Source organism: Rhinatrema bivittatum, chromosome 8, assembly GCF_901001135.1.
Source record: "Rhinatrema bivittatum chromosome 8, aRhiBiv1.1, whole genome shotgun sequence".
NCBI classification, from domain to species: Eukaryota; Metazoa; Chordata; class Amphibia; order Gymnophiona; family Rhinatrematidae; genus Rhinatrema; species Rhinatrema bivittatum.
Genome location: NC_042622.1, coordinates 274,018,530 through 274,039,604, shown reverse-complemented (window position 1 = coordinate 274,039,604; position 21,075 = coordinate 274,018,530). Strand labels below are relative to the sequence as shown.

The 21,075-nt window shown below is 45.9% G+C and overlaps 1 protein-coding gene across 3 annotated transcripts in view; it reads left to right on the top strand.

Moving 5' to 3' along the window:
• The window catches only part of ADAMTS10 (ADAM metallopeptidase with thrombospondin type 1 motif 10), a 256,117-nt gene that overhangs the window by 103,765 nt on the left and 131,277 nt on the right, over positions 1-21,075 (top strand). For all 3 annotated transcript variants that reach the window (XM_029610937.1, XM_029610936.1, XM_029610935.1), the window contains exon 9: positions 5,402-5,507. In XM_029610937.1, the coding sequence (XP_029466797.1) occupies positions 5,402-5,507 (106 nt within the window). The remainder of the gene's footprint in view (positions 1-5,401; positions 5,508-21,075) is intronic.

The window sequence follows — 21,075 nt, the reverse complement described above, 5'->3', positions numbered from 1 at the left end:
AGGGTGCTAGAGGGAAATTCTCTGAGATGGAGCCCCTCGGTAGCATTGTCACCTAACTCTTGTCATAAGGACCAGGGTAAGCCGTTCCTGGATTGAACCCCATTGCATGCATGGATTGATAATCCTGTTTTTCTCAAGACCATGTGTACAATGCAATGGGGTGAAACCGAAAGTAGATTGGCCTGTTTGTTGTGACATGGATGTAAAATTACTCAGGAACAAATGTATCATGTGATGGCACAAACATAAAATCAAAAAACTGTGGGTACAAAATTAATCACATTTAAATAACAGCAAAGATATCGCAGGCATCATTTGTAAACGTTGTTTGCACGTTATTTTTATGTGGTGTTTTTTTTTAAACTGTTCATTAATTAACAAGAAAACAAAAAAGACTGGCATATGACGACATGGAGTGGAGTCTTTCACTTAAAAACTTTATGGTGAAGCTCCAGGTTTGATGCCTTATTTATATACAAAAATATCTTTGTTGGTATTTAAATATGATTAATTTTGTACTCATGCTTTTTGATTTTTCATTATGAAATGGTAACCCCTGTCCCTCAGTGTAACTCTTCACCTGTAGTGGTTATTAGTACAAACATTCTTCTCTGGTTTCATTATGTGTTTCTTTTAACATTTTTATAAAGCCCAATGGAGGGATTTAATTTAATTTTTAAAAATCATATATCTCCCCTTTCCAAAAAATACTACACAAAGTGGCTAACAGCATAAAAACCATCACAACAATACTATTATCTTAAAGTAAACAATATGAATTAAATGTAAAGCTTAAAGATACAAACAAAATAATATAAAATCACAAGAAATATACCTATGTTTAAACATAAAGTTCAATGGTATCTTATACTATGAACTACCCCTATGTTTAGGGTGGGGAGTACTGCATGAAATATTATATTTACTAATATGATTTATCTTTGGGTTCGTAACCTGAGTGTGGGATGAGACAGGGTCCCAGTCACCCCAATACCACAATTCTGTGCCCTTTCCAAACAACCTCTCACTTGTAGCACAACAGATCAGATAAAAATCATCACACCAAAATAAAAAAATAATTAACCCTTTTACTATTATTGTGTAAGCAGACAATAAATCCAACCAGAATGTTAAATGGGAAAAGTACAGTGGTGAAGTATAATATAAACTTGCAGTTTTCTTATTTTAAATCAAGCAATGCAGAAATAACATTGGGTATGGTCTGTTAGCCAGGGCAATCAACATACTCATATGGATAGTAAAAAAAAAAAAAATAATAATAATATAAGGAACAATAATAGAGACAGATTGGGGGGAAAAACAGTGAAGTACACAGCTTTCAAATATTATTTACCCCGAGTTCTCAAAAAAGGGAGTGGGGGAAACAGATCCACTCCAGTGTCACCAGTTTGTAAAAGGTGCACTCTGTCCCAACCACAAAACTGTGTAAGAAAATGAAAGAGTGTCCCTCTTGATGGTGGAGCTGCCTAAATGACAAACCACATAGATGTGCACTGTGGTGTGTGAAAGGTCTTTCTTTTATGGGGAACGTCTTCAAATGGTTTACTTGGTAGTAAACAGAAAGCAGGCCTGATTTTAGTCTCTTCTCTTTCCCTACCCTATCTCATGTGGCTGTGGCAAGGGTTTATGCTTGACTTTGGCTGAAAGGCTGAAGCAGTTCAGATGAGATACTGAATTTGTGACAAAAGTCAAGGGAATATACCTTCTCCCTCCTCTGCTCAGATATTCTCTATGCAAAGTTTAGATTACTTAGTCTCTTAGGAGAGTGATCCAGCCATGTGCTCCTGGGCCTGGATATCTCTGGAAAGAAGTGCCTCAGCTCCTAGCTCCTCTGTCCCTTGTTGGGATTTTACATGTAGCTTGACTATGAAGCAAGAACAGCTGTCTGTCTCTCTCTTTCCTCAGAGGGCAGACTTCAGTCTCAGCCTTTCAATGATTACCTCTTCAGGAGAAGAATTGATTGCAGGGCTGCCAGATGCACTCCTCTCTTCCTGGCTCCAGGCTCCAACTCTTGGCCATCCTTGCCCCTCACACACAGACAGAGCCAACCAATTTTCTTCCTTAAATGGTTTCCCATCATTCTTTTGGCATCCTCTTCTGCTGGCTGTGTAATGCTGTCTGTGCAGGTTAAACAGTACAGCCCCTTTCCCAACTTGTTAACACTGTGCTGGATGCTGGTACTTACAGAACATTTCTCATTCACAGAGAACACACAGGGGTTTTGATGTATTTTTTTTTTATTCCTTCACCTTTGCTGTGGTAGCTTGCAGTCTCTGTAGGGTTGAAAACCCCTTTTTGGCAGGTCCAAAGCACATCACTCAGATCCAGACGCAGCTCAGTCCACATTGTAAGGCTCCAACACTCCAACACATGATAAGCTTGTGGGGGCCGAAGCCTGGTTTTATAGTAGCTTGCTACATTAAGTTGAGATTAATTTGAGGTTAAGGTGAGCGAAGGGCACTTTTGAACTTTCTCCTAAACCATAGTGTGTTAAAGTATTGCTTGCAAACTATTAATGTGTATAGTAGATAAAACCATTAAGTTGATGGACATTTAAAAAAATGGTGCTTGGCAATATAGAGTATCTAGTAACCTGTCATGAAAGGTCACCACCAAGCCACCTCCAGGGTTAGAAACAATAATCTGACAGCAAGCTATTCAGAGAAGGAGCCAAACAGCTTAAGACCCAGCCTTCCCATTCAACACAACTCACGAAGATCCTACTCCAACTTCAGCTAGCAAAGTCAGAATTATAGTGCTCATCGTTCAAGTTTAAATCCAAATCCCCTAAGGTATGGCCACACAGAATGTGGTTTAAAAAAAATGAGAAGGAATCTCCAGCACATAACTTCCTTATAATATTGAAGACTTAAAGTAGAGACCTTTAAATGCAGTTTAAGAGTGCAGCCTTTGGATTAGCTGCAAAGGTTTCTAGAATCCATTCACATGCCTAACCAATATTCCTCACAAACGTTTATAAATCCTTTTGTAAGCTTGGCTTTTCTTTAGCTTAAGCTAAGTCTACATCATCCACCATATCTTAACCTGAGACCAGGTTCTAGTCAACTGAAAATCTGGAACTCAACCACAACCACTCACAATAGCTTTAACCTCTCACCAGCTGGGGGATACTCATACAGTGCAAAGAAATGGAAAGCTTTTTCTCTCCTTGCTGGACTACTTCTTGCATCATAATGTTTGTTGATTTGTTATCGAGTTAAAATTTCAAAGGGAGCAGGGATGTAACGCTAACCTAAAGTACTTTTAGTCTATAGATTTATTTTATATTTGTCTGGCAATGCCCCTCAAATACTTCAATTAATCTACCTATATCTTCCTAGTTACCCACTTTATTGACTTGTTTTGAATTAAATTCCTTCTGTATAAAATCTGTAGCAGATCACTCCTACCAAACACAATTATGTAAAATCAAAACATATAATACCAATTAAAAACAAATAAGATATAGCAAGGAAGTTTGAGGTGCTGTCTCATGCTTCTGGTCCTCTTCTGCTGCAAGGGGTGTGGGGCCTCTGGAAGCTGGGGGTTGTGGAGTACGAAGCCTGGATCGGTCGCTGTGACCCCTGGAGTCCTCTCCCGGGGGGCTGCTGGGTAATGTATGCAGATGAGCCTTCCAGTCCTCTTCTGCTGTAAGGGGTGCGGGGCCTCTGGAAGCTGGGGGTTGTGGAGTACGAAGCCTGGATTGGTTGCTGTGACCTCTGGAGTCCTCTCCCGGGGGCTGCTGGGAATGGTATGCAGATGAGCCTTCCTGTCCTCTTCTGCTGCCGATAAATGAAGCAACTAGCACTGCTGAACAGGCAGGAGCCCTGTTGCAGAGGCACTAGATGTTAGTTCTGAGCTTCCTTTATTCTGGGTAGGATGCGATATCATCAGTGCGTGTCACAGGAAGTCCAGGCAGCAGGACATATTAAAGGGGCTTAGGGACTGCAGGAAGTTCAGCCGGGGTCCTTGGATGCAGCGTGATGCCCGAGGCGCTATAGACTAGAGCTGAGGGGTATTTACACAAAGAGCCTCTTTAAAACATTCCCATACCACACTAAAATGATTAGGGATGTGCAACCACAAAGTTTTCAGTTCATTTTTTTGTTTTATTTTGTTTCATTTTTATTTGGTTCATTTAATGGTCATTTGCCAAACAGAATAAAAAGCATTAATAAAGTATCATGCCCTCCCCCCGCCAAAAAAATAAAATAAAAAAACCAGGACTTCAGCATCCCTGGCTGCCTTTCCTGGGCGAAAAACTGCCGCAAGCTGGGCCCCAGGGGCCTAGCCCTGAGCTGGACACGGTGCCAAGGCCCAGCTCTGGGCCAGGTCCTGTGGCAAGGCTTCAGCTTGATGCCAGAGACTAGGCCTAGGCCAGGCCCTGTGGCAAGGCTTCAGCTTGATGCCAGAGACTAGGCCTAGGCCAGGCCCTGTGGCAAGGCTTCAGCTTGATGCCAGAGACTAGGCCCAGGCCAGGCCCTGTGGTGGGGCCTGCCTGGAATGGGATGGGCAGGGTCCTTGTCAAGTGCTGGGAACCAGGGAGATCCCACCTCACCCTCTTACTTCTATCTGGATCCCGTGATAAAATGGGCAGGAGCAGTATCCAGTCGCTCCTTCCTGCATCCCAGTGCTTTATAAATGATGCGTTGAAGTGATGTTACTTGGGCACCTTCCTCCACTGTGGCCAACATCATTTTGTTGTACAACCGTACATTTCTACTGCCATACAACAAAATCCAGAGGAAGGCATCAAAGAGATGTCACATCAGGGCAGTCTCTAGCTTATCGTGATAATTTTAAAGTACTGGACCCAGGCTGGAGCAACTGGGCATTGCTCCTGCCTATTCTGCTGCTGGATGAGGGTAAGAGGGTGACTGAAAGGGAACTTCCCAGGCCAGGCAGTTGAGAAGGACCTAGCCTCGACCTGCTGCGGGCAGTCCCGGGGTTAGGCCCTAGCGTTGGATCTAGCCCAGGGCCAAGCTTCAGTGCTGGATCCTACCCAGTGCTAGGCCTTGGTCCTGGAGGCCTGGTTTTTGGGTTTTTTTTAATGCAACAAATATGAAAATACCCCAGAATTTTGGGGTATGTTCTTCAGAGGCTATTATTGGTCCTTTCTAAATGGAATGAACTAAAAATGTCCTCATTCGTTACATTTTTTTTTCGCATTTATTGAAACCGAATGCACATTTCTAAAAATTATGCCCACACATTTGATCAGCAAATTGAACTGGGTTTAGTTGAACCTCTTACCTTCTTCAGTTTTGAAAACTGGGACTCCTCCAAGTGGATGTGCCAAAATATGCTTGTGCCTGATGTCCCCTGCAGAGCTGACCTTTGACGACTTTCAGTCCATGACTAATCACCGCTGTTCCGACAGGCCTCGCTCCGGTGGGCGGCATGTGCGAGCGTGAGAGAAGCTGCAGCATCAATGAAGACCTGGGCCTTGCCACGGCTTTCACCATAGCTCACGAAATTGGCCACACGTAAGTGACATCCCAAATCTCCAGGCTAGGGTTGTCAGCTGGCTGCGTGTTACCTGGGCAGGCTGATCCCAGTGCTTATTTAACCTCTCGCTTACCCTCAACACCTCATTGCATCTATGGACTTGTAGTCCTGAATCCTTAGACAAATTGGAAGCTTAATGGGGAAAAGCCAGGTGTGACCAAGATGTCTAAATGACACAATGACAACCGGTATCATTTCATCCAAGGTGCAGGCTGAAGTCGTCTGCAGCACATTTACCCAGGAATTAAAGCTGCAATACTGATTTTATTAGAAATGAGAACGTGACAGTTCCTGACTTACGCACTGCAGGTAAATTGAAAGAGAAAATTCAGAATAAAGGTAATTCCCTGTACGTACCCGGATCAGTCCAGACCATGGGTTGAGCCTCCTTTCCAGCAGGTGGAGACAGACCAAAACTGAAAGGATATCCTATATGAGGACAGAGCCTACCCTGTAGCCCTTCAGTATTTGTCTGTCTCCAGCAGGTGGAACAGCTCACCCTGTGGTTCCCTGTTCACTTCTACTTGTCCCTTCTGGGCGTTTTTCCCTTCTGTGTGTCTGTCGTGTTTGGATCGAGCAAGTATTTGAGTTATTGTTTAAAAAAATAAAAGTGTGAACTCTGTGGATCCTCTCTACAGAAGACAGTTCCTGTCTCCTCACTCTTGCGGGGGCTTTGCCCCTTGTTTTATATAGCCTAGCCTCCCTATTCCCGGTGATCCTCTGCTGCAGGGGTGAAAACTGGTGGTGCCAGTCGCTCCCCCTGTTCAGTTCCCTCTCTCCTCTTCTGTACTGTTCTCCCTTCAGTGGGATCCATGGTTTTGTAGCTGCTGACAGGGACCTTTGTAAAAAAAAAAACAAAACAAAAAAAAACAAAGACTAAATAAAAGGTGATTTTACCCAGAGGAGTCCCTGATAAGTTTAACAGAAGGCTCCTGCCTGCCTTACTTACTTTTGCAGCTTGAGAGAGTGAATTGAGAGCGTGCACAGTTCATTCTGTGCCTCCGCTCCCTCAGCACCGGCAGCTCAGCTTACCTTAGTGCTGCCCCTCCCCCACCCAGCAGCCAGGCCACCATCTCTGATGTGTTTAGCCTGTGGGGGGATTCCTCGGTCAGGCTTTCGGGGGAGGGGCTCTGTTCACGCTGCCTACCGGGGGGGGGGGGGGGGGGGGAAGGTTCCTCTGAGGTCCTGATGCCATCTGGGACCCAGACCAAGCCGCCAAAATGTTTTCCCTCTCCGTTCCCAGGCCCTCAAACCGCGGGAACGGCGGCCATTTTGGGTTTTTCTCCAGTTTCTTTATCAGAGCTCCCTGAAGCCCCTGACCCGATTTTCTTCGGTGCCCCCCCCTTCCAATTTGAGCCCCGCACACTTTCCTCTACCCGACCCTGACCCCTCCTTCCCCCTCCCCCCCCCCCCCCCCGGGGCGTTAGGACCCATTTTTCCACTGATTTTTTTTTTCTGCACAAATCCTATTTAGCGAGTTTGCAGGAAGAAGTGGCCCCCCCCCCGCCTGCCCCCCCTCCGGTTAAGATCCCTCGGCTCTCTGTCCCCCCTCTCCCCAGCGGCTCCTGACGGGTAGGGGGCGACCCGGGTCCGGGTGGTTCAGGGGGTTCCTCCCCCTCCGTCTTCTCCACCGGATCCCGCGGCCCCCCCACCTGCCCAGGATCCAGACCAGAAGCCAGATTCGGCTGACGCTCCCCCCCCCCCCCCAGAGGGGGATGACCCCCAGGTTCTCCATCTCTTCCGCAGGGAGGAACTAGAGCCGCTTCTCCCCTTCATCTCACAGGAATTGGGGATTGACTGTCCCTCAGTGGATGAGTTCTCGACAGCGATGCCAGCTTCCTCGGACCCGGTCCTGGTGGGGCTCAGGGCCCTCCCGTGCTCTTTTTCCCTTCCATTCCATGCACAAATTAATGCTTCTAAGGGAATGGCAGGCCCCGGTTTGGGAGGGCCATGGAAAAATTTTATCCCCTCCCGGAGGAGTGTTTAGAATTATTAAGAATGCCTAAGGTGGACTCCTCTATGACCGCAGTCACTAAGCATACCACTATACCGGTCGTGGGGGCTATGGCCTTACAGGATGTCCAAGTCCGCAAATTGGAATTCCATTTCAAGCGCATTTTTTAATTCCTGGCCTTGAGTGTTCGGGCGTCCATCTGCAGCAGTCTCATGCAGCAGGCAAGCCTTAGGTGGGTCCAACAATTACTCAGCACCCAAGACCTCCTGTCTGCAGAGGCAGAGCAGGCTGACAGGTTGGAAGGCGCCATTGCTTATGGGGCGGATGCCCTATTCGACTTGTTCCGGGTGCAGGCGAAGGCAATGGCTTTGGCGCTATCGGCCAGATGGCTCCTCTGGCCCCGACACTGGGCGGCTGATTTGTCTTCTAAGGCACAGCTGGAAACCCTCCCCTTTAAGGCTAAGTTGCTTTTCGGCGAAGATCTGGACCAGCTTATTAAATCCTTGGGGGAGAACAAGTTGCCTGAGGACCGCCCGAAGCAGGCTAGATCTTTCTTCCCAACGCGTACCCACTTCCGAGGCCAATGCCGCCATAACCCTAGAGCAAGGGGTGCCTTCCCTAGGGGAAATTCTTCTCGGGCCCAGTCTTGGCCCCAGTCCTTTCGGGGCCATCGGCCCTTTTGATATGCAGCTACCCACCATCCTGCGCCCAAGCCCACCTCCCAATGAGAATCCGCCAGCCCATCCCTCCGTTCCCAACTTAGGTGGTCGTTTGGCCCTGTTCGTGGAGGAATGGGCCAAGGTCACGTCTGACCAGTGGGTCCTCGAAACCATCAACAAAGGCTACGCTTTAGAGTTTGCTCGTGACATCCCGGACTTGTACATGGTTTCTCCGTGCAGCCACCGAAGGCTGCCCGCGGTCACCCAGACTCTTCTCAGACTCCAGAGGCTGGGAGCCATCTGCCCGGTTCTGGTGGCGAAGCACGGCACCTGCCAATACTCAATCTACTTCGTGGTCCCGAAGAAGAGCTTTGTTAGCTGATCTTGTGTTTCGTTGAGGATTATGTTTTTGGAATATAGTATTTAGGCAGTTGGTTTCGTTGTTGTGTACGGTTTTGTGTATGATGAATAGCATTTTGTACTCTATTTGTTTTTCTATGGGTAACCAATGCAGTTCTTTTAGTACAGGGGTGATGTGTTCTGTTCTATTGCGACCGGTGAGCATTCTAGCTGTGGCATTCTGTAATATTTGGAGAGGGCGTGTGGTTGTTTTGGGAAGGCCTAACAGAAGTGAGTTGCTGTAGTCCCATCCTGGATCTCAAGAGGGTCAACCGGAACCTCAAAGTGCCCCATTTCCGGATGGAAACCCTTCGGGCGGTGATACATACATTCTCATCTTACTAGATTTTTCCGCAGCTTTTGACGTGGTCGAACATAAAACCCTAATTCACAGATTAGCTGAAATTGGTCTAACCAGAAAAACACTAAAATGGTTCACATCTTTCCTCCACAACAGAACATTCCAGGTAAACATTAACAACTCCCTCTCAGAATCAATTCCACTAGAAACCAGAGTGCCACAAGGATCAGCCCTTAACATGGACAAGACAGAATGTATACTACTTGAAAGAAAAAGCCCACTAAACCACCCTAATAACACAATTCAAATTGACAACACAATAATCAAACTGAGAGAAAATGTGAAAGATCTTGGTGTATGGCTCGATCCCGAACTGAGCTTCAAAAAACACAGACATGAAAATCAAAGAGGGTTTCTACAAACTTTCAATACTTAAACGTCTAAAACCACTTCTAAACCAACCCTAATTCAGAACCATACTTCAATCCCTATTAGGTAGGGTTTTATGTTTGACCGTGTCAAAAGCTGCAGAAAGATCTAGTAAGATGAGAATGTATTGTTAGCCTTTGTTGAAACCTCTTAGGACTGTGTTTGATAGGTTGAGGAGTAGTGTTTCGGTGCTGTGCTGTTTCTGGAATCCATGTTGTGTTGGGTATAGAATGTTGTTTAGTTCTAGATGTTCATTTAATTGTTTTAGGACTACCTTTTCTGTTAGTTTAGCTAGGAAGGGTAAGTTTGATATGGGTCGGTAGTTGTTCAGCTCATTGGGGTCTAGGTTCTTTTTTTTTTTATAATGGGCTTAATTGTCACTATTTTCAGTGTATCTGGTAGTTCAGCTTCTTCAAGTGATTTATTGATGATTGATGTTATTATTGGGGAGATGTATTGTGCTATATCTTTTAAGGTTCAAGTGGGTATTTTATCAAGTTCATGTCGAGCCGTGTTTAGTGTTTTGATTAGGTTTTCGGTTTCAATGGATGATATGGTTTCAAATGAGGACCATGGAGTTATGTCCATGTTGATTAGCTGTATGTTTTGAGTAGAGGTGTTGTTTATGTTGTCAAAGATTTTGCTAATTTTTTTTTTTTTTTAAATTGCTAGGTCTTGGCTTAGATTTTTGTTTGAGTGAGTGTTAGTGTTGTTGTTGTCTGAGGTTAGGTTTTTTACTATGTTGAATAGAGTTTTTGGGTTGTTCGAGAAGTTTTGGATTTTTTTGCTGTAGTAATCTCATTTAGTTTTGTTTATTGCGTTTTTATAATATGCAAGGTAAGTTCGGTATCTGGCTTTAGTGGGCATTTGTTTTTGTGCCATTCTTTTTCTCTTAGGGGCGGATTTTCAGAGCCCTGCTTGCGTAAATCCGCCCAAAACCGGGCGGATTTACGCGAGCAGGGCCCTGCGCGCCGGGAAGCCTATTTTACATAGGCCTACCGGCGCGCGCAGAGCCCCGGGACTCGCGTAAGTCCCGGGGTTTTCGGAGGGGGGCGTGTCGGGGGGCGGGCCCGGTCGTCGCGGCGTTTCGGGGGCGTGTCGGCAGCGTTTTGGGGGCGGGTACGGGGGCGTGGCTACGGCCCGGGGCGGTCCGGGGGCGTGGCCGCGCCCTCCGTACCCGCCCCCAGGTCGCGGCCCGGAGCGGCCTTGGAGGGAACGGGGTAGGCAGTGCGGCTCGGCGCGCGCCGGCTATACAAAATCAATAGCCTTGCGCGCGCCGATCCAGGGATTTTAGTGGATACGCGCGGCTCCGCGCGTATCTACTAAAATCAGGCGTACTTTTGCTTGAGTCTGATGCGCAAGCAAAAGTAGGCCTATTCGCGCTTTTTGAAAATCTACCCCTTAGTGTTGATTTGGTATCTCTTAGATGCTTATTGAACCATGGGTTATCAGTTGTTTTCTTTTTATTTATCTGTATCGTTCTTTTTGGGTTTATATTGTTGGCAACTTCAGTAGTTATTTGATGCCAAGATTGTGAGGCATTGTTGATGTTTATAGATCTAGGTTCTTTAATTGCTTTCCAAGTTCCTGTTGTAGAAGTTCTAGGGGAAATGGAGGTCTGTATTTGAATGAGTAGGGAATGTTTGTTTCTGGGTTGTTGCTTGATTCAGATAGTGTTTGGCAGTTTATGAGATAATGGTCGGACCATGGTACTGGTGTGCAGGATATTGTGGGGTTTGAGAGGAATTTATCATTAGTAAATATCAGGTCTAGTGTGTGGCCCATTTTATGTGTGGGATTGTGTACTAATTGTGTGAAGTTGAGGGCTCATAGTGCATCTATCAGAGTTTGGCTGGAGTGTGATAGTGGAGTTTAATCAGTGTGAAGATTGAAATCTCCGAGTATGATTGTGGGTTTTTTGTGGTTGATGGTTGAAATGAAGAATTCTTTTAGTGGGGAGATGTCGTTGTCTAGTAGTTTGGGGGGGCAGTAAACCAGGTATATCTGGAGTTTTGTTGAATCGAATATGGCAACTTCATATTGTTGTGGAAGCGAGTTAGGAATTAATTTCATAGCAAAACATTTTTTAACTATTAGCATTATTCCTCCTCCTCCTGCGTTTTTTCCTGGGTATTGAGAACAGGTCATCGCTATTGGCTAATTGGTTTGTTAATACGTTGTCAGATTTTTTTTTTAGCCAGGTTTCAGTAATAGCAATGAAGTCTGGTTTTTGGTCTTGCAATAAGTCCATGATTACATGAATTTTTTTTGTGAGAGATTGAGTGTTTATGAGGAGGAAAACTATGCATAATCAGGTATTTTTCAGAGTCATTGATGGTTATATTTAGCAGGTTTCATGGCTTTGATGGCTTGGGCTGCATCGTTAGATCTCTGATTAGATGCATGTTGTTGGATTCTGTTCTCTTGGGTTAAGATTCACTCGATGTGAAGGTTTGGATTTGAAGGTGCAACTCAAAGGGGCGCTCTAAGGGGCAGGCCTCTTTGGTTGCACCCCTTCAGAGGGCGGCCCCTTCAGAGCGTGCTGCACCTGGATTTAAAGGTACTCCTTTCGGCACCTTGGATGATGTCACCCGGTGGGCGTGCCTCTCAACCGAGATGGTGGTGGCTACGGGCGAGGCTTGGGAGGCTGAAATCGGGTGCGGGCCGGTGGGTTTGCGCCGATAGTGCAGAGCCTTAGCAGCGTGGATAGCGCAGAGCGACAACCAGCTACGTCTATGGCCTGTGTTAGAGTCTGGAAGCTTTTTGAAGTGTGGTGCCTGCAGTGTTCCTTGGATCCTTTATCTACCCAGGTGTTGGATTTCCTTCAACAGGGGTTGGCAAAGGGTTTGACATTCAATTCCCTTCGGGTCCAGGTATTGTAGGTATTTCCCTATCCCCAGAGGACTTATAATTTAAGTTTGTACTTGAGGCAATGGAGGGTAAAGTGACTTGCCGAAAGTCACAAGGAGCGACAGCAGAACTCGAACCCTGGTCTCCTGGTTCCAAGCCCACTGCTCTAACCACTATAACATTGGGGGTCTGCGCGCGCAAGGGGGTGCACAATTGTGCAACTTGTGCATGCCGAGGCCCGCGGCCATCCCCCGTTCCCTCCCAGGCCATTCTGATTTTGGAGCGGCCTGGGAGGGAACTTAACCTCCCTTCCCCTAACCCTCCCGCTCCCTAGCCCTATCCTAACTCCCCCCCGCCGACCTTTATTTTACCTGTTGCGCCTGCAAATGGCCACTGTGCCGGAGGCCTCTGGCCCCGCCCCTTTTTCGAAGCCCCAGGACTTACGCACGTCCCGGGGCTTTAGGCCCGGCACGCGTCTTTTTAAAATCTATCTTAAGTGTAACTGGGTTTATACAAGGTTTGGATAAGTTCCTAGAGGATAAATCCATAAACTGCTATTACATTAATTAAAAAGCAGTAGTAGCTTGTGATCTATCTAATGATTGGGTACTTGCCAGGTACTTATGACTTGGATTGGCCTCTGTTGGAAACAGGATGCTGGGCTTGATGGACCCTTGGTCTGACCCAGTATGGCATGTTCTTATGACAGCATGGAGGCCAAAAAAAGGTGTGGGATTCCAGAGACCTGGGAGTTCTTGCTGATGTGTTTTAATATTATGTTGTGTTTCTATGTCTGGACGTCTGTATCTTGTCTTAACCAGAAGTTTTGTCTTTGTTTGTGCTGTTAGCTTTTCTTGGAGAGTATCTAACATGTAAAGACCCAGACTGATTACCTGGACTGAAACTAAGCCTTGTGATAGGAAAATTGGTTCGTACCTGCTAACTTTCATTCCTGTAATACCACAGATCAGTCCAGACCAGTGGGTTATGCATCCCTGCCAGCAGATGGAGGCAGAGAACAAAAACGTTGATGCACTGCTACATAACCGAGAGTGCCACCTGCAGTCCCTCAGTATTGACCTGTACCCAAGCCCAACAACTAACTTAACTAAGGGCGAAGGGGTTCGAACCAAAAACACAACAGCCAACCACTCGCCCGTAACGAAAGAACAAACCACTAGACCACCTCGGAACCTGCTCCATCCAGAGCATCTGCAATAGTACAAGAAAAAAATTGTTCTTCAACATTACATCTCAAGGTAGTTTTTCAGAATCTGAAAAGGAGGTGGGCCTCTGGACTGATCTGTGGTATTACAGGAACGAAAATTAGCAGGTAAGAACCAATTTTCCTTTCCTGAACATACCCAGATAAGTCCAGACCAGTGGGATGTACCCAAGCCACCCTACATTGGGCGGGAACCCGAAAGACCCACGCGAGAACATTCTTACCGAAAGATGATTCATCTTGCGCCCTAACATCCAAACAATAATGCTTGGTGAAAGTGTGAAGGGAGGACCAAACCACCGCTCTGCAGATTTCCTGTGGCAACAGAAGTTGACACTCAGCCCAGGAGGTAGCCTGGGCCCTAGTGGAATGAGCTCTCAGACCCAAGGGGGCCTGACACCCTCGGGCAACGTAGGCTGAGCAGATAGCCTCCTTAATCCAGCGCGAAATAGTAGCCTTAGAAGCCCTGTCACCTCTCTTAGGTCCGCTGAACAAGACAAACAGATGATCTGAACACCGGAAGTCATTGGTAACCTCCAAATAGTGCAAAAGAATGCGACATACATCCAAAAGATGAAGATCCTTCTCCTGAGGGGAATCCTGGGACCACTGTGGGAATCCTGGCAGGTCCACCGCCTGATTGACATGAAAGGCAGACACCACCTTGGGAACAAAGGAAGGAACTGTGCACAGTGAAACTATCATCGTAGATCCTCAGAAAAGGATCCCAACATGACAAAACCTGCAACTCTGAAATCTGTCGAGCAGAACAAATGGCTACCAGGAAAACGGTCTTCAAGGTCAAATCTTTAATCTGAGTTCTGCGTAAAGGCTCAAAGGAAGTGCCACAAAGCACACGAATTACCAGGTTTAAACTCCAATCCTGACAAAACTGGAGAACGGGAGGGCATAAATGTTTAACCCCCTTTGAGAAAACTGGTAATATCCAGCTGTGCACACATGTTATAAAATTGGGTGTCCATGTGTGCGCGCACATAACCTTTTAAAATCTACCTCTAACTGCTATAACCACATCCTCTGGCAATGAATTCCAGAGCTTAACTACGCGCTGAGTGAAAAAGAATTTTCTTCGATTTGTTTTAAATGAGCTACTTGCTAATTTTATGGTCCTTCTATTATCAGAGGGTAAATAACTGATTTACATTAACTTGTTCAAGTCCTTTCATGATTTTGTAGTCTTCTATCATATCCCCCCCTTAGTCGTCTCTTCTCCAAACTGAACAGCCTAACTTCTTTAGCCTTCCTCAGAGGGCAGCCATTCTATGCCCTTTATTTTGGACGCCCTTCTCTGTACTTTTGCCAATGCAGCTATATCCTTTTTGAGATGTGATGACCAGAAATGCATACAGTATTCAAGGTGTGGTCTCACCATGGAGCAATACAGAGGCATTATGATATTCTCCATTTTATTTTCCATTCCCTTCCTAATAATTCCTAACATTCTGTTTGCTTTTTTGACTGCCGCAGCACAATGAGCCGACGATTTTAAAGTGTTATCCAATATGATGCCTAGATCTTTTTCCTGGGTGGTAGCTCCTAATATGGAACCTAACATCGTGTAACTACAGCAAGGGTTATTTTTCCCTAAATGCATCACTTTGCACTTGTCCACATTAAATTTCATCTGCCATTTGGAAGCCCAATCTTCCAGTCTCGGAGGATCCTCCTGCAATTCATCACAATCCGCTTGAGATTTAACTACTCTGCATAATTTTGTGTCATCCGCAAATTTGATCTCCTCACTCATTGTATCCCTTTCCAGATCATTTATTACCGTCTTATGATAGTGTTTTTTACGAATTGTTTGGTGTTATTGTATGAAATGTGATAGTGATTTGATTGCCTTTTGATTTTGTCATTGTAAACCGACTTGATATGAATTTGAAGGTCGGTATATAAATCTGACTAAATAAATAAATATATATATATATATATTAAAAAGCACCGGTCCAAGTACAGATCCCTGAGGTACTCCGCTGTTTACCTTTTTCCGCTGTGAAAACTGACCATTTAATCTTACTCTCTGTTTCCTGTCTGTTAACCAACTTGCAATCCACAAAAGGACATCACCTTTTCAGTTTTCTTAGAAGCTTCTCAAGCAGGACTTTGTCGAATGCCTTCTGGAAATCCAAACATACCACATCTAACGGTTCACCTTTGTCCACATGTTTATTCACTCCTTCAAAAAAATATAGGAGATTTGTGAGGCAAGACTTCCCTTGGGTAAATCCATGCTGTCTGTGTCCCATCAACCATGTCTATCTAAATGTTTTGTGATTTTATTTATTTATTTTATTTATCGAGTTTTATATACCGTTATTCGGTTTTGCCATCATAATGGTTTACAAGTTTCGAAGAATAACATTTTAAGAGGTTAGTAGATGCATTGACATGCAGCGTTCGTTTATAGTATTAATAAGGTTGGGAGTGATATTCTTAACGTATCAGGGGGGTTGATTGAGTTCTTAGTTCCGTTGGTAGGCTTTGGTGAACATCCAGGTTTTAAGTTCCTTTTTGAAGGTTTCTGGGTTTGGTTGAGTTCTTAGTTCCATTGGGAGGGTGTTCCAGAGTTTGGGGCTTCCAAGGGATATGGCTCTTTCACGAGTTGAGGTTAGTTGTTTGGCACGCACAGGTAGGATTTTCAGAAGGCCTTTGTTGGTTGAGCGGAGGTTTCATTGAGGTGTGTGTACTTTTATTGTTGTACTTAACCAGTTGGATCGTGCTTCATATATTGTTTTGTGCAGTAGGGTCAGTATTTTGTAGTCTATTCAAAATTTTATTGGGAGCCAATATATTGCTATGAGAATTAGCGTAATATGTTCATGCTTTTTTGTTCCTGTGAGGATTCTGGTGGCTGTGTTTTGTAAGATTTGAAGTGGGCAGATTGTGGAGAGTGGTAATCCTAATCCAAATAATAGGGAGTTGCAGTAGTCCAGGTTGGAAAAGATGAGTAGTTACAGGACTGTTCTGAAGTCGTCTGGAGTGAGGAAAGGTTTTAAGCGCCTTAGTGTAAGTAGTTTGTAGTATCCTTCCTTAATTTTATTTGTGATGTGGTTCTTGAAGGATAATTCACTGTCGATGATGACCCCCTAAGTTATGAGCATAAGAGACAGGGGAAATTGTAGTCTTTTGGTTCTCTATGCTGAGCGGTGGTGGGTGTGATGGGATGTTTTTTCTGTCCAGGATAATTATTTCTGTCTTTTCGATGTTTATTATGAATTTCATGTTGGTTAATAGTTGTTCTATTTGGTGAGATGTGAGGCTGTTTTTTCGTAGGTTTCTTTCAATGTATTACGGATTGGGATTAGTATTTGGATGTCGTCAACTTATAGAAAGTGGGTAACCTCAAGGTCAGTTAGAAAGTTTCAAAGCGGGAGAAGGTATATGTTGAAAAGGGTAGTGGATAGTGCAGAGCCTTGGGGAAACATCAGTGTTTAGGTTTATTTTCTTTGAAGGGTATTATTTATTAATACCTGGTAGCTTCTGTCACGGTTGGGCTCCGGTCAGGAGTCGAGAACACCACTAACAGGGGTGTCTCTGGGTGGAGAGAGGCAGGGTTGCAGACGAGTCCAGATGCTGGCTGGTGTAGGCAGGAATGAATGATCCCTATGGGCAAGTGGGAAGGTGGAACAGGCAAATGGAGTTTCACACTGACTGGGGATACCTAATATCAGATGCATGTAGGTAAGGGTGAACTTAAGTACTGGTACTGCATGGAGGTATGTATGAATGTGAATGCAGGTACAGGTGTACAGGAAACTGGAACTGGGTGCTAGTAAGGATGAATTCAGGAAGCGTGCAGGTAAGAGTGATAATGGCTGGAGGTATAAGTGACCGAGAAGAGAAAACAAGACTGACAGAGAACGGTACAGACAAACCAGGACAGCACTGACAATGAACATAAAACACATAGGCCCGAAGGCAGCAGAGCAGGGCAGAGGGCCCGTAGGCCACACACACACCCTGTAGGCAGAGGGCCCGTAGGCCACACACACACACACAGAAGGCAGAGGGCCCGTAGGCCACACACACACACACGGAAGGCAGAGGGCCCGTAGGCCGCACACACATACGGAAGGCAGGGAGCCCGTAGGCCGCACACACATACAGAAGGCAGGGGGCCCGTAGGCCACACACACACACAGAGCAAGGCGAGTCAGGTCAGAAGGCCCTTAGGCCAAACACAGTAAGCAAGGCAATACAGAACAGGACAGAAGGCCCGAAGGCCAAACACCACAAGCAAGGCGACACAGAACCGGACAGAAGGCCCAAAGGCCAAGCACGGGAGGCTAGAGCAGGGAGCCCAGGCGAGCTCGATGCTGAAGCGCCGATGGTACTGCTAGACAGGGTTATAAAGACAAGACTGGTGTATAGAGTAGACAGGAAGGAAGGAGTGGGCCAGCCAGAAGGACATGCTCGTGGAGGACCTCTGGTGGTGAGGCGGCTACATAGCAGGCATAGCCGTAACAGCTTCTGTGTGATAGGAAAAGAATCATTGTAGCATTTTCTCAGTTAATCCTATTTCAGTCAAATGATCCATAAGGATTGTGTGGTTTACAGTATCAAATGTGGCTGATAGGTCTAAGAGGATTAATAGGTAGCTTTGGCCATTTTCGAAGCCTCTGAGCACAGTGTCGCTTAGTGAGAGGAGTAGTGTTTCTGTACTCAGGTATTTCCTGAAACCAAATTGTGTGATTTTATTCTTTATAACAGTTCCCACAGTTTTTCCCAGCACTGATGTCAGGCTCACCAGTCTATAGTTACCCGGATCATCCCTGGATTCCTTTTTAAATATTGGGGTAACATTGGCCATCTTCCAGGCTTCAGGTACATCGGATGATTTTAATGATAGGTTACAAATTTGTATTAATAAGTCTGAAATTTCATTTTTTAGTTCTTTCAGAACCCTGGGGTGTATACCATCCACTCCAGGTGATTTACTACTCTTCAGTTTGTCAATCAGGCCTACCATATCTTCCAGGTTCACTGTGATTTGGTTCAGTTGATCTGAATCATCACCCATGAAAACCTTCTCCGGAACGGGTATCTCTCCAATATCCTCTTCAGTGAAACACTGAAGCAAAGAAATAATTTAATCTTTCCGTGATGCCTTATCTGCCCTAAGAGGCCCTTTAACCCTTTGATCATCTAACGGTCCAACTGACTCCCTTGCAGGCTTTCTGGTTCGGACATATTTTAAAAAGTTTTTATTGTGAGTTTTTGCCTCTATGACCAACTTCTTAGCCTGTCTTATCAATGTCTTACATTTAACTTGCCAATGTTTATTCTTTATCCTATTTCCTTCTGATGGATCCTTCTTCCAATTTTTGAATGAAGATCTTGTGGCTAAAATAGTTTCTTTCACCTCACCTTTTACCCATGCCGGTAATCGTTTTCCCTTCCTTCCACCTTCTTAATGCATGGAATACATCTGGACTGTGCTTCTAGGATGGTATTTTTTAACAACGTCCACACCTGTTGCACACTTTTTACCATTACCTTTTTATCTAAATGCTGGGAACACCTAGGAGATGTTCTAGCATTTCTTTTGAGTCCCCTGAGGACCAGTCTAGAACTTAAGAGGTGAGGCCTATAGCAGGTGATATTTAGTTTAAAGTTGACTTTCTCTGAGTAATCCTGTGTCTCTGTGCACAACACACTGGCCTCAAAGCAGACCTTGGTTCAAAACCAGGAAATATGGAGATTGATATTCAAATGCCATTTAGATGGATAACTAAAAAGTTATCCATTTAAATGTCTAGCCAGCCATATTTAAAGCCATATGTGGCTAAAATCTAGCTGCTTCATGACTTATGCAACTAGAATTCAGCCGCATAAATCAGGGGCGTTCCGGGAGCTGGTGGGAGGCATTACCGGGTGGGTCTGAGTTAGCCGCGCCATAGGGCTGTCCAAAAGTTGGCCAGATACACCTATATGGCTAAATTTACGATAGCCAGGGAAATTCAGCAGTGTGGCTGCACCGCTGAATGTCCATTTAAGTTAGCTGGATAGCTATATCTGTCTAACTTAAATACCCATTCCCTGTACGTACCCTGATCAGTCCAGACAACTGGGTTTTGCCTCCCCTCCAGCAGATGGAGACAGAGACGTTTTTGACTGACACTGCCCTTAAGTTGAGGTGCCACCTGCAGTCCGTCAGTATTTCTCTGTCTCCAGCAGATGGTGGAGGTGCAAAACTCCTGCAGTCTGAAGTAAAAAAAGAAAAAAAAGGAAGATAGACATTTTCTTGGAAGACGAATCTACTGCCTCCCAGAAGGTTTAGAAGGTCCTGGTGGAACCATTCCCCCTGGTATTGGAGGCGTTTGAGCAGAGGATCGGAGACCGGATAGCTTGACCCCCCCTTCCCCCATTCTGGCAGTCGCACCCAGAGTGATACCGGGAAGCCCGGCTCACTCACCCTGCCGGGGGCATTGAGAGCCTGCAGCCAAGCTAGGTTAAAGTTTTTGTTTTATTGAAAAAAAAAAAAGCTGAAAACTACAAGACACTACCCGACTGAGGCAGGTAGGCTCCGGACGTCCCTCTTCCAGCAACTGCTCCATCGGATGGCTCCCATACACTTTTTCTCCCTTCCAGCCCAGCCCGGCTCTCCAGCAATGCCGCATGGTGCGGCTTGTGTGGCCTATGGTGCCATGTGCATGCATCTCTTACGCAACAGTTTCTGCTCGGAGTGCCTCCCTGGAGGGGAGGGACCCTCCAAACATGCTGCGGGGAGAAAATCTTCTGTTTTCCGAGAGCCTGGGAGGCTCACTTTTGCGCAGGAACTGTCGGTTGATCCGTTCCCACAGCGCAGAATGGCAGCCATTTTCTCCGTGTTCACGCGGCCGGGGGAGGAGGGGGATTTCCCGCCCTTGCTGTCACCAAAACCAGGGCCAAACTGCAGTGGCGGGGTGCCTCTCTTCCGAGGAGGAGCCTTGGGAAGGCTCAGACTCCTCGCCCTCCATTTCTTCTGACTTTGTGTCTTTTTTACACAAAGTCTTACGGATCAGATGCTCTGTTAAGTGTCGCAGACGTAAAAATGACTCCTCTAAGATGTCAAAGTGCTTCAAGGGGTCCAGCCATAATGGGGCTGCGGCTCTATTCCCCTACGGGACCTCGGAAGCCTGAGAGGGCGACAGTCTCCAAAATTTCTCGCCCAGTGAGGTCCGTGCTTCCCAATGCACCCTCCGCTCCTGTCCCAGTATAGGGTTCGGATCCTCCGAAGGGACCTTCTGATGGGCTGGACCCATATCCTAATCAGTCCCAGTCTGATGTTCCGCTGCTGGCCGGAGATGATCTCAGGGTGGTGCATTTGTTCCAGGAAGGAACTGCCCCCCCCTGATTACCCGCAGTCCTCAAGGAGCTCCACATTGAGGCCCCCCCGGAGAGCACAGCATTGGTAGCCATGGATCCCGTGATGTTAGGCCTCCGGGGTCCAACCATGCTTTTCCCTTTCATGCTTTGGTATCCAGGGTATCCCACCCCCTACTTTTCCGTGAGTGGGATACCCCGGATACGGGCTTGAAAGTGAGTAGAGCCATGGACAAGCTATACCTGCTTCCGGAGGATGCCCTGGACCTTCTTAGGATCCCAAAAGTGGATGCTGCAATGTCCGCAGTTACCAAAAAGACGACTATCTCAGTTACTGGCTCTGTGGTGAGGAGCAGATCCTCAAGTTGCAAGCTCAAGTTCGCTCGTTACTGACCATGTG